Source organism: Carlito syrichta, unplaced genomic scaffold (genome assembly GCF_000164805.1).
Source record: "Carlito syrichta isolate Samal-C Ts95f unplaced genomic scaffold, Tarsius_syrichta-2.0.1 Scaffold303626, whole genome shotgun sequence".
NCBI lineage: Eukaryota > Metazoa > Chordata > Mammalia > Primates > Tarsiidae > Carlito > Carlito syrichta.
Window position 1 is genome coordinate 938,522 of NW_007247722.1, and position 13,858 is coordinate 952,379.

General features: G+C 42.7%; 1 protein-coding gene across 3 annotated transcripts; it reads left to right on the forward strand.

Annotated features, from left to right (window-relative positions):
• Positions 1-6,296: 6,296 nt before the first annotated feature.
• Positions 6,297-13,858, forward strand: MED21 (mediator complex subunit 21). 3 transcript variants are annotated; one of them, XR_002482007.1, is made up of 5 exons: positions 6,297-6,393; positions 10,776-10,890; positions 11,412-11,512; positions 12,312-12,782; positions 12,850-13,858. XR_002482007.1 is itself a non-coding variant. In XM_008058792.1 (4 exons), exons 1-4 carry the CDS (start codon positions 6,352-6,354, stop codon positions 12,486-12,488), a joined length of 435 nt encoding a protein of 144 aa, XP_008056983.1. In that variant the 5' UTR covers positions 6,297-6,351; the 3' UTR covers positions 12,489-13,858. The 3 variants fall into 3 exon arrangements, 2 of the variants coding, with proteins under 2 accessions (XP_008056983.1, XP_021568400.1); XM_008058792.1 differs by having other exon boundaries at positions 12,312-13,858; XM_021712725.1 differs by lacking the exons at positions 12,312-12,782; positions 12,850-13,858 and having other exon boundaries at positions 6,303-6,393; positions 11,414-11,670.

The window sequence follows — 13,858 nt, forward strand, 5'->3', positions numbered from 1 at the left end:
CGCGCGCCTCCCCGCGCCTCCTCCCGGCCTCCGTGCGTCACCGCGCGGGTCCCCGGGCGGGGGCGGCGCTGGGGGCGTTCCCAGGCAGCGCGCGCCCCCTCCCGGCGCGCGGGGGGCTCGCAGGAAGTCCTGGAGAGGCTTCTCACTTCTCAATTCTCCCCCCCGCTTCTCACTCTGGCATCTCGCCGCTTACGAAAACCATCGTTCAAGGACAGAAGGGCTGTCAGTTGCGGACTAACGTCTCCAGGTTCCCGCGTGCAACGGCCCTCACAACAACGGAAAAGAGGAATCGGGGCCCTCCTTCAACCCGTGTTTCCCAACAAGAGGAGATTGTTTCCCCCTGTGGCAATCGGCTCTGCTGCCAAGGCTGATGTTTGTATGATAATGCCGGGCAGTTGCTGTTTCCGTAGTGGCGGCTGCGCTAGAGGTGAGCACCACCTTTAACGGTAGTTTCATGTTCCCTAAGCAAAATATCCTCGAAGACGCGCAGCCTTCATCGGGACTTCCTCTCTCAAAGCTCATCCCCGAGGGCTGTTGAAGGGACAGTGACACACGGGCCACGTGACAGGTGGCTGGCTCATCCGCTGATCGTGGAATTCGATGTACAGACTCAAAGTGAATTGGGTGGGAGTGTCCTGCTCTCCCTTCCTACTCTGTAAATTTCTCATGTGTATATTTTAATGAGCAGCTCTAGCTTGGACATTACTTGCTCAACTAATCCACTACTAAGCGAACAATCAATACCAGGGTCCTTAATGTTAACAGGTGTTAAAGAAAAAAAACGATTCGATGATGCTTGTTAAAGCACGGGAAGGAAGGTTATTCAGGACCATCTCTATTAGAATGGGGGCCTCTGCAACCGGGTCTTGCAGTGAGGAAAAGAGATTGAGCTCAACTCTAAAGACGGCATGGTTAAGTGGAAATTTATAGCCAAGGAGCAGAGTGGGGTGTTCGTGGATGGAAAATTACTAGGAGGAAACATCAGGGGTAAGGAGGATTCTGGCTAAACTGGCCTAACAATTCTTGCTGAAGACAGGTCAGGGTGATCAGACACCTGGGAGGTGACAGAGGATGAGGGAACTAATCAGATATAGAAGATATTCAGATGCGGAGAATGGGGGGTTTCTTGCCACACTGATGTAGCAGAGTTCTTTGCTAAAACTAGATTTTACAAGGAAGTGCACAGAAGGGCCCAGCAGAAGATTCAAAAGCCTGACTAAAGTTTGGCCAAGCAAAGAATCTTTGTCACAGGTACAACTCCTTTCCTGTTCTCCCACCGCCTGGTCCAAATGTTCACACCTTTAGTAGCAAAGTCTGTTTCTATGGGGCCTATTCATTCTCTCACATGCCCCCATTCCTATTATCCTCAGTAGATGAAATCTGTACAGCCAGCTATTTGAGAGGCTGAGGCAGGACGATTGCTTGAGCAGTTGAAGTAGGTCAAGGCTGCAGTGCCCTCTGATCATACCTGTGAAGTCACTGTATCCAGCATGGGCAACATAGAAGACACCCGACTCTTAAAAAAAAAATAGTGTACAAAACTATTCATCAAAGTGTTATTTATAGTAGCAAAAACATCTAAACAACTTAAATGCTCGACAATGAGGAACTAATTAAACAACCCATAATGCATCTATATAACAGAATCTTATGCAGCCTTTCACTTATGTTCTAGAAGGCAACTGACCTTGAAGTTTTTTATCAAAAGGCAATTTACAAAGCAATAAGTATATATTGTATGAGTTTTTTTTTTTTTTTTAATACTTCTTTTGTGAACCCAGAGCAATGGATAGACTGGATTGTAATGTTTAGAGAGACAAGGCCAGGCACCGTGGCTCACACCTATAATCCCAGTACTTTGGGAGGCAGAGATGAGAGGATTCCCTGAGCCCAGGGGTTCGAGACCAGCCTGGACAACTTGGTGAAACCTCGTCTCTACAATAAATCAAGAAAAATTGCGGGGTGTGGTGGCACACACCTGTAGTTCCAGTTATTTGGAAGGCTGAGTTGGAAGGATCACTTGAGCCCAGCAGGTTGAGGCTGCAGTAGCCTTGAGCATGCCACTGCACTCCAGTCTAGGTGACAGAGTGAGACTCTTACTCTCAAAAAAAAAAAAAAGAGAGAGAGAGAGAGAGAAAAGAACTCACTCGCTATGTTGTCCAGGCTGGCCTTGAACTCCTGAACTTCAGCAATCCTGCTGCCTCAACCTCCCAAATAGCTGAGACTACAGGTGTCCACACCCATGTCAAACTTGTTTCTTTTAAAATATGCATTCATCATAGTTATGTGCATAGAAAAACAAAGTGAAAAAATATATATCAAAATGTTTAAAATAGTTATCTCCAGATGGTTAAATTAAGAATAATTTTCTGGCCGTGTACGGTGGCTTAAGCCTATAATCCCAGCACTTTGAGAGGCTGAGGCAAGAGGATTGCCTGAGCCTGTGGGTTCAAGACCAGCCTGGGCAACATGATGAGACCTCATCTCTATAATAAATCAAAAAATTAGCTGGGCATGGTACCACGTGCCTGTAGTTCCAGTTACTTGGAAGGTTGAGGCAAAAGATTACCTGAGCCCGGCAAGTTGAGGCTGCAGTGGCCAGGAGCATGTCACCACACTCCAGCCTGGGTGACAGAGTGAGACTCCAACTCAAAAAAAAAAAAAAAAAGAATAATTTTCTTTGCACATATCTGTGTAAAAGCTCTACCTTAAATGTGTATGTTTTTGAATAAGGAAATATAATTTTTTAAAAAGGTAAATATAGTTTTGAAGATTTTCTTGTAAAAGTCCTCAGAAGAAAAGTCCATTTTGCTGAGTATAACACATTTTGCTTTTCATGGTGGAGCTCCTGTCTACCTCTCCAGGCTCTTACTGCAACTAAAACCAAACTCCGCTATGCTTGCTGCACTGAATTAACTTCAATTCCCTGAACTGACCCCATTCTCTCCCCTCCATACCTTTGCACTGTACCCACATTTTACCATACCTATACCCACAGTTCCTTACGCCCTCATGACAGCTGATGACAGATGTGTCAGCAATCAGAACAGGGTCTCATTACCTTGGCTTCCAAATACAATGCTCTGACAGCTTGGGAGAATGGTCTGATGGGGTTCCTTGCTCATGTCAGAGTTCCACTGGAGAGGTGAGAAGCAAACAAACTCAGCAACTTTGCAGACATGTTCATTTTTTTCTATGTTGAAAGAAAATGCAAAAACTGAAAATATCCCCAAATCTAAGATATGCAGATCTAGAGTCTTAAAGTCTATTTGAAGTTTAGAAAGGAAAAGAAGGGAGGGAAGGAGGGAAGGAGGAAGGGTAGAAAAAACAACAACAAAAAACTTACCCCAGTTTTTTTTGTTTTATTTTTTTTTAATTGGAGTCTCACTCTGTGGCCCAGGCTGGAATGCAGGGGCACAGTCACGACTCACTGCAGACTCAACCACCTGGGCTCAGGCAATCCTTCAGTCTCAATCTCTCAGTTAGCTGGGACTATAGGTGCACACCACCAGGCCCTGCTTATTTTTTGACTTTTTGTAGAGACAAGGTCTCATTTGCCTAAGCTGGTCTCAAATTCCTGGGTTCAAGCAATCCTCCTGCTTCAGTTTCCCAAAGTGCTGAGCCATCACACCTGGTCTAATTTTTTTTTTATAAAACCTAAGACACTTTAAATGAAGATGAGAGCAGGGATCCGGGAAAATGAACTTCTGTGATCCTTTCCTACTCTAATCTCACCTTCATTTTGTACTTTCTTTTTTTTTTTAGTTGGAGTCTCACTGTCGCCCAGACTGGAGTGCAGTGGCTGCTCCCGGCTACCGCAGCCTGGACCTGCTGGGCTCTGGCGATCCTTCCGCCTCAGCCTTCCAAGTAGCTGGAACTACAGGCACGCACTACCACACCCAGCTAATTTTTTGATTTGTTGTAGAGATGAGGTCTCGCCAAGTTGCCCAGGTGGGTTCTCGAACCCGCGGGCTCAGGCAATCCACTCACCTCAGCCTCCCAAAGGCACGGGATTACAGGCTAAGCCACCGAGCCCGGCTTCATTTTGTATTTTCAAACTCTTATGCTCTTCCTGTGGACAGTAATTTATATTATTTTGGCTGTTCATTACATTCAATATATACGTATTTAATAACTATTATATGGAATTACTGTGCTAGAAAATTCATTCATTTGGTCCATAAATAAGCATTCAGTGGCTTAAATGCTGGGTGCTAGTACTGGAAATATGGAGATAGAATATGTTTCCTGCCTGCAAGTAGCTCATGGTCTTGGTGAGTGAATTCAAGTCATCCATGAATAATTATAGCTCAGTATGCTAAGTGGAATAATAGAAATATACAGAAGAATTGTGGTAAAGATTGGGAGCAATTAACTTTCAGGAGTCAAGAAAGACTGTTATAAAGAAGGGGATATTTAAAATAAGGTTTTCTGACCAGGCTCAGTGACTCAGCCTGTAATCCTAGCACTTTGGGAGGCCAAGGTGAGGGGATTGCCTGAGTCCACGGGTTCAAGACCAGCCCAGACAACTTAGCAAGCCCTCGTGTCTATAATAAATAAAAAAATTATTTTTTTATTTATTAGGTGTGGGCATGGTACCACTCACCTGTAGTTCTGGCTACTTAGAAGGCTGAGGTGGAAGGAATGCCAGAGTCCAGCAGGTTGATGCAGGGGTGGCCACTGCACTCCAGCCTGGGCAATGGGGTGAGACTCAAACTCAAAAAGATAAATAAATCAAATAAGGTTTTCTCCTTCAATTTAGTGGTGAGTAAAATAATAATTTTTAAAAATAAAACAAGATTTGAGGACTGATCACCAAGGGAACAAAGTGGAGGAATTAATGGAAATGTGGGCATTGCATACAGGGAAGAGAGAATCGTGTGTGTTTTATATGATGAACATAGAAGTGTGAAACAGCAGAGTGTTGAGGGAATTTCAAGGAATCCAGTATAGCAAATGACTACTTATAGTATTTCAGCCCAGCAAGATAAATATTTTAGATATTTATTTAATAAATTGTGACTGAGTAACAAAGTTTAAAAATTGTTAAAGGTCGGGCACAGTGGCTCACATCTGTAATCCCAGCACTTTGGGAGGTGGTGGCAAGAGGAATGCCTGAGCCTAGGGATTGGAGACCAGCCTGGGCAACGTGGGAGACCTTGTCTCTACAATAATTCAAAAAATTAGCCAGGCACAGTGGTGCGCATCCGTAGTTCCAGCTATTCAGAAGGCTGTGGTGGAAGGATCACCTGAACCCAGCCGTGGAGACTGCAGCTGGCCGTGAACGTGCCATTGCACTCCAGCTGGGCAACAGAGTGCAACTCCAACTCAAAAAATAAATAAAATAAATTGTGAAAGAACTTCATCTAAAAAAAAAAAGGGAGTTACTATGTTGCACAATCTCAAAAGTTAGGTTCAAATATCCAAGCCAAATACTGACACATCAGCATTTAAGAGAAGAAAAAGGTTTATTCAATTTGACCAAAGTGTGAGGGTGGGAAAGGCAAACTCTTAAATCCAACCTGCCTTTGAGCATAACTGGGGGCTTTTATGAGGTATGCAGGAGGTGAGATCTCTCATGATCAAAGCTGCTCACATTCCTCAACCAAACTTCTTTGTCACCAGGGAGGTCTTCATAACCAAAGGCTCAATGTTCCTCGAAAGAAAACTAAATTCATTAATCTTGCTGGCCCTCAGAGGTGAGGATATGTAGCTAATCAATTAGTAGTGACTGCCCTCTGTCAGAATGTCTGCATGAGAGCAATCATGCATGGAGGAAGAAAGGAACAAAGAGAAAGGAAAATAAGTAAAACAAACACCTTATGATTTTTATAACTACAGGGTTATAAAATCTGAAGGCTCAGTTACAACTACAGAGGTAAAAACCAAAGTACTGGCCCAGTGCAGTGGCTCAAGCCTAAAATCTAAACATTTAGAGAGGCTAAGGCGGGAGGATCGCTTGAGGCCAGTAATTCGAGACCAGTCTGAGCAACATCCCACTCTCTAGGAAGGATTTTTAAAATTAGCCCTTCGCGGTGGAGCGCACCTGTAGCCCCAGCCACTCCGGAGGCCGAGGCAAGAGGATCGCTTGAGCCCAGGAGGTCGAGGCTGCATGCAGTGAGCTGTGATCAGGTCACCGAGCTCCAGCCAGGGAGGGAAGGTGGGAGGAGCGGCAGGAGGAAGGTAGGGAAAAGCCTCAGAAAAGTCCCACCCACTCCTGGCCGGGCGGAGCGTTCTCTCCGGCCCCACCCCTTCCAGAAACGCAGCCCTGTGATTGGTCGTGACGCGTCCTGGCACTGCCCAGTCGCGCACGAGCAGCTGTTTTAGCGTCCCTTTGCGTGCGGGAGGAACATGGCGGACCGCCTCACGCAGCTGCAAGACGCCGTGAACTCGGTGAGGAATTTCGCTCGATTCGTTTCTGCCTTTCTCTTTCGTGAGGTACAACAAGGGAGGAAAGGAGCCCAGGAGGCAAAACTCGAAAGTGGGGAGCGGACAGGGACAGCACTTGGGCAAAAAGCGCCTCCCCGGGGCGGCGGGAAGCGCCACCGCGAACGGGGCGGTGTGAGGCCGCTGCCGAACGGTGCGGAGAGCTGCGGGAGGGAACAGCCTTTTTCGCTTCGTGAACGATCTCTCCTCCCCAGCCACCAAGATTTAGGCTGCACTCACCTGTCGTGTTCTCCGACAATAGTTTTCTTGTTAGCGGCGCTCGGGGACCTCCTCTCTTGGGGGTGGGGGTAGAGGCAGGAACTTTATATTTCCTTGTCAATTTCAATCCGCCCAGGGGATCTCTCGCTCTGGAGGATTGGATTTTTGTCATTACGTGTTAGCCGAGCGCAGGGTTTCGCCATCGCTTTCGAGGTTGGCGCGATGGTGAGAGGAGAAGTTGTACTGCATGTCAGTTTGTTCCTATGGGCCGAGGGTCTCGTTCCATCTCCTGGCCACCCCTCAGTATACATCTGTTGGGAGAACTGTTTATGAGTGAATCTCCTTATCCTCCTATGCCTTCCCATTTATTTTAAGGTCTTCTTTAATTTCTTCCAAAGCATGTTCTATCGACGGTCAGGTCTTGTAAGTAGCTACCCTTTAATCCTTCTGGTTATTTTTCCTCCATGCTATGCCTGCATGGAACGTAAACACAAGCCTAAGAATTCGTAGGCAGCCCTGGGCCCTTAACGAAGGGCATGTGTTCCGAGAAATGTGTGTTTTAGCGATCTTGTTGTACGACGTCGTGGAGCGTGCTTACACAAACCTAGATGGAGTGTAGCTTACTGCACACGTAGGCGGTGTGTTAAAGCCCATGGCTCCTGGGCTGTAAAACTGCACCGTGTGACTGTGCTGAATGCTGTATTGTAACACAGTGGTATCTGTGTATGTGAACATATCTAAACTTAGAAAATGCACAGTAAAAAACACTGTATAAAAGATTTTAAATGGCACTTAAGAGGACACTTACCATGAATGCAACTTTCAGGATTGGACCTTGCTCTGGGTGGGTGGGTGGGTGAGTGAGTGAGTGAGTGAATGAATGAATGTGAAGACCTAGGGCACTACTATGCACCACAGAGATCATAAACACTGTACAGTGCTGTATACTTTCATGTGACTGGCAGTGCGGTAGGTTTGTTTACACCAGCTTCACTACAAACATGAGCGATGCATTTTACTGCAAGGGATGGCTACATCACTAGATGACAGTTTTTCAGCTCCATTATAATCTTATGGGACTGCTATCATATATGCGTCCATTGATCAAGAAGCAGTTGTGCGGCGCAGTTGCTGTACTTACTACGTCAAGAATTAGTTTTCCATTGGTAGTTATGTTTCTCATTGTCATTCTGATTGTAATGTGATGTCCCAGGTAAGATGCCTGTAAAGAGAATATGCTGACTTGAAGACCTAAGTACTTGGTCTCCTTGCAGGTTTTTTTTTCCCCCTTTTACTGGAAGCTGATAACTTGCCATTCTTGTTCATCTCAGTCTTTGTACATTTGAAGAGTATGACTACTTGTAGAAAACTGATCTACATTATGAGAATAACATAGGAACTTTTGAGGCTGAGAAAACTAGCCCTAAATTAACATGAATTAAACAAGATAAACTCTGTCTTGCACGGACCTGACTGGGCTGCCAGCCAACTTCCCTCGGAGGTACTCCTCTGAGGTTTTACAAAGTCAAATTGTAATGATGCTGCTGAGCCGGGCTCGGTGGCTCAGCCTGTAATCCCGCACTTTGGGAGGCTGAGGTGAGTGGATTTTCTGAGCCCGCGGGTTCAAGACCCGCCTGGGCAACTTGGCGAGACCTCATCTCTACAATAAATCAAAAATTAGCGGGGCATGGTAGCATGTGCCTGTAGTTCCAGCTACTTGGAAGGCTGAGGCAGAAGGATCCCGGGAGCCCAGCAGGACGAGGCTGCGGTGGCCGGGAGAGGCCACTGCACTCCAGTCTGGGCGACGGAGTGAGACTCCAACTCAAAAAAACCCCCCAAAAAACAAAAACAACAAAAAATGATGCTACCGGATAGAAATGTTATTTTACAGAAAATTTTGCATATTTATACATGTCTTGTAACTACAAGGATAGTAAGAAGAGAGTGAATGTGGCCTTAACTACAGGTTAGGCATACTGATAACTGGATTTTGGAGAGAAACTTTTAGGTTAACTAATATGAGTGACTATGGTGTATATAAGCACTATCATGTTTACACAGAGATATTTCCTAAGGAGATTAGAAAGATGTCATATACTCTAGAGACATTTAAATGATGCAAAACTGGTGTGTGTCTAGGGAGTCATTATGAATGGAGTGTTGTCAACTCTAAGTGCTGAAGTAAATTGGAATCTATTATAGATAAATATGACCCAAAACACAGAGAATCTTCTTAGCGTTCATCCTAATCATAATTAATTATTTGTATAATTATTAACATTTGTTCTATCCTCTGATAGAAACTTTGATGTGGAAACTATGTCACATTCACTCATATTGCTATGATGTTTATATTATTTTATTTATTTATTTATTTTTTTGAGTTGCAGTCTCACTCTGTCGCCCAGACTGGAGTGCAGTGGCCGCTTCCGGCCACCGCAGCCTCGCCTGCTGGGCTCCTGCGATCCTTCTGCCTCAGCCTTCCGAGTAGCCGAAATTACAGGCATGCGCTACCACGCCCAGCTGATTTTTTGATTTATTGTAGAGATGAGGTCTCGCTGCCCAGGCGGGTCTCGAACCCGCGGGCTCAGGCAATCCACTCACCTCAGCCAACCAAAGGCGCGGGATTACAGGCTGAGCCACCGAGCCCGGCTGCTATGATGTTTATAAACTGCTTATCATGGAGTTGATTTCTGATAAATGTTTGGTGAATTAAATAGATCTTGAAAGCTGAAGAATGGAACAGTTAGCCACTGTGTTGAATATTTGTCTGTGTGTGTTTGTCCTCTATTTCTCCTAACAAATTGTAATATGAGAATGTTCCCAGTTTAGCTACTCAGGTTAATAGAACCAGGATTAGGATCCAGGTTTGTATAGCCTATACTTACAATTAGCATAACATAAACCATTTAATCATAAGTGAATCCATGACTGGTCAGGTAAATATAATAGAGTAGTGGAAAATAAATAAGTAGAGTTGACTTTGATTATTGAAAGCTTTGAAACAGCCTCAATTGGGGGTTTATCTTGAAGACCATGGTGGAGTGAGCTCAAAAATTGTGCAAGATAAAGTAGCATGGTGAAGCCGGGCTCGGTGGCTCAGCCTGTAATCCCGCGCCTTTGGGAGGCTGAGGTGAGTGGCTTGCCTGAGCCTGCGGGTTCGAGACCCGCCTGGGCAGCGAGACCTCATCTCTACCATAAATCAAGAAATCAGCCAGGCGTGGTAGCGCATGCCTGTAATTCTGGCTACTTGGAAGGCTGAGGTGGAAGGATCGCAGGCGCCCAGCAGGTCGAGTCTGCGGTGGCTGGGAGCGGCCACTGCACTCCAGTGTGGGCGACAGAGTGAGACTCCAACTCAAAATAAATAAATAAATAAAGTAGCATGGTGAACTAGAAAATGATTAGGAGGCTATTATAATAATTCTAGTATGAGATAATTGAATGAAGGCAGCAGCAATAATGATAGAAGGAAAGGGTAAGATTCATAATATTGGCAAGATTTGAAAATGAAAGAATCTGAAGTTAGACTGGTTGACTAGGAAACTCTCAGTACAAACGAGATATTGAATAAAATAAACAGCTAAGTTTGCAGTCTGTCATTGAAACAAGGGCAGAGAAACTCAATGGAAATTCTTATTCACTGGAAATAGAAATTGAGGTTTGAGACCTTAAGACTAGGTGAGATAAATTGGTGGGGGAGGATGAAGGTATTTAGTTTGGAAATGGTAAGGAATGGGTATTCTCAGTCTTCAAAACTTTAAAGAATACTTTTAGAGCATCAGGAGTTTACAGTTTGAGTCTTGGAGAAATAAATTTCTGATTACTTAAGGCAGTTTTTCTAGCATCTTCCCACTGTTTCTTTACACTTGTAACTACTTCTGTCTCAGAAAAGGGATCATTTACCTTATGCGTAAGTCATACATTTTTTTATTAACCTTGAGGCCATACTTAGGTATTTGCCAGTCAGATTTGCTCTTTCCCACCACTAACCAAATAGTGTTTATTTGTGGCTTATTTTATATAAAATTGCTCCTTTCTGTTTTATTCTCTCAGAAATCATGGTTACAGAAACTTGTTGCCATTAACATTGATGAATTCTTTCTAACCTTGACTTGTTTTCTTGACCCAAGCTTGCAGATCAGTTTTGTAATGCCATTGGAGTGTTGCAGCAATGTGGTCCTCCTGCCTCTTTTAATAATATTCAGACAGCAATGAACAAAGACCAGCCAGCTAACCCTACAGAAGGTAAATAAGTTTCTTTGACTTCGCTCAGTTTGGCTCTTCGTTATCTTGTAATCCCTTCACATTAGATTTCTTGAGAAATTCAGAGGAGAATTTGTATGAAGTTAGCTGAATTTAAGCTTTCTATTTTCTTTTTTTCTTTTTCCTTTTTTTTTTTTTTTTGAGTTGGAGTCTCATACTGTCACCTAGGCCAGAGTGCAATGGCACACTCATGGCTACCCCAGCGTCGACCTGCTGGGCTCCGGCGATCCTTCCACCTCAGCCTTCCAAGTAACTGGAACTACAGGCACACGATACCACACCTGGCTAATTTTGGATGTGTTATAGAGATGAGGTCTCACCAAGTTGCCCGGGCTGGTCTCAAACCTGCAGGCTTAGGCAATCTACTCGTCTTGGCTTCCCAAAGTGCTGGGATTACAGGCTGAGCCACCGAGCCTGGCATATTTTCATTATCTTAAAATTTAATTTCTGTTTCTGAAAACTTGAGTTCCCTAATATCTTCATGTAACGATATCTTTCTCTAGAGTATGCCCAACTATTTGCAGCACTGATTGCACGAACAGCAAAAGACATTGATGTTTTGATAGATTCCTTACCAAGTGAAGAATCTACAGCAGCTTTACAGGTAAAAGCCCCTATTCCTTTGAGAATTTTACCAATGATAGAGAATTTTGAATTAAAGGTGATAATTTTTCTACTTTTTGTCTTTGTCCGTTTGTCCTGCTATAACAAAATACCTGAGACTATAATTTATTAGGAACAGAATTTGTTTTCTCACAGTTTTGGAGGCTGGGAAGTCTAGGATCAAGGCATCAGCATCTGTTGAGAGTCTTCTTGCTACTTCCTCACATGGCAGAAGGCAAGAGGACAAGGAAGCAAGAACTCTTGCTCTTTAACCTTGAGGGCCTTCATTACTTACTTGCCTCGTAATGGCCCCACCTCTTAATACTATCACATTGAGGATTAGGTTTTAACTTTTGAAATTTGGAGGGGATACAAACATTTAAATCATAGGACTTTTTTGTTTTAATACTCAATTTCCAGTTAGAAGTAACCCTATTCTGCTTTGGGAGGCAGAGGCTGGAGGATCATTTGAGGCCAGAAGTTCAAGACCAGCCTGGGCAATATAGTGAGATTTCACTAAAAAAAAAAATTAAAAAGTAGTTGGAAGGGAATTACATATATAGAGAGTTCTCTAATTGAAAGATCTATTCTTCCCCGCCTCTTTAAAAAAAAAAAAAATTAAAAAATCTATTCTTCTTAATAATGATACAGGGAAAATGCTTAAAAGTTATCTGATTTTTAGAAACTATACTACTGGAAAATATGATGTTTGCAAAGTCATATAGATTTAAAAATAGATACTTCGCTGCATCTTTTTTTCTTCTTAACTCTAAAGATTTTTAAATTTTTGTCTTATAAAGGCTGCTAGCTTATATAAGCTAGAAGAAGAAAACCATGAAGCTGCTACATGTCTAGAGGATGTTGTTTATCGAGGGGACATGCTTCTGGAAAAAATACAAAGTGCGCTTGCTGATATTGCACAATCACAGCTGAAGACAAGAAGTGGTACCCATAGCCAGTCTCTTTCAGACTCATAGCACCAATGAATACCATGTGACTGAAAAAAGAACTGTTTCAATGCCATTAAGAATTCTGAATCAAATTTGGATATAAGCCTTACCAAACATTACAGAAATGTTAAACACTATGACGTGTTACATTTTTAGCTATTTTTAATAGTCTATTTTCGCTCTTGATTGGATAAACTTATAAGATTGCAATTGAACCAGCTTTAAACTATCATATCATTTTTTATCCGAATGAAATTATTAAGGCAGATAATGCATTAATGATCAGAATATAATTAAACAGATATAAAATTCTGTTGTGACATAATTTATGCAGATAATGCATTAATGATCAGAATATAATTAAACAGATATAAAATTCTGTTGTGACATAATTTATGTCTATATTTTTGTTGTATTTCTGCAGTCCTTTTTACAAATTAAAACATCCCCCATGCCCGAGAAGAAAGCGGTAAGTGCAGAGATAGGCATATTTCAGTTTAGGTTGGTGTCCCTCTGTCTTTTTAGAAGTGGCATTGTATAAATATGGAGTTTTGAGTAAGAAAGACTCTGAAACTACATTGCTTTTCAGAAACAAAAAGAATGTGGCTGGATGAGAGAAAGTCATTTTTATGCAATTTTGTTCCTCTTCCAGAACCTCATACCTATTTATTTCATCTCCACATTGATTTTACTAAGGAATTCTCTATCTGTGGAATTCCCCTGCTATTGCCCATGAAAGCATTTTTCTTCATCCTGAACTATTTTTTTCACCTGCTTTTGTTCATGCTTCTCCTTAATTTACTTGTCATCACAGTGAAGTATGTTTCCTGAATCAATTCCTTATTCTCTTTATCCGAAGGCACTGTCTCTTGATCTTATTAGCCTCTCAACTTTTATAACTGTATTCCAGTCAGATTAGAACATACTTCCACTACCTCAGATACTTCAATATTGTTTTCTTCATTTCACCTCATTTTGTTATTGCTAAAATTTGTGTCAGCATTATCAGCTATGGTTACTCATCCAACTTTTGGATCTTCTTGAGTCCACTGATGTCTCCACTGAAAAGCCGGAATTGAAATGTTCCACATTTTAGGAGATTATCTCCTGAGGTTGTATTTTTCAGAATATCCTGAGCTATATTTGCTTCAGTCTGTTGCTATTCTGAGTTAACATGTCAGGAGATAGCGCAACAGCAATAGAGAATTCTGCCTGTTATTTTTATCATAATCAAGCTTTTCCACAGTATTGAAAAATACTGTGTCTCAAAGTACAGGAGCACCAGCATTAGCTGCAAAAGTTGTTACAATTCATTGACTAGTCATTATAAATTTTTGAACTTCTAATTTCTGTGTATATTTTCTTTGAAGTTTAATAAAAAACACTTTGCTATCACA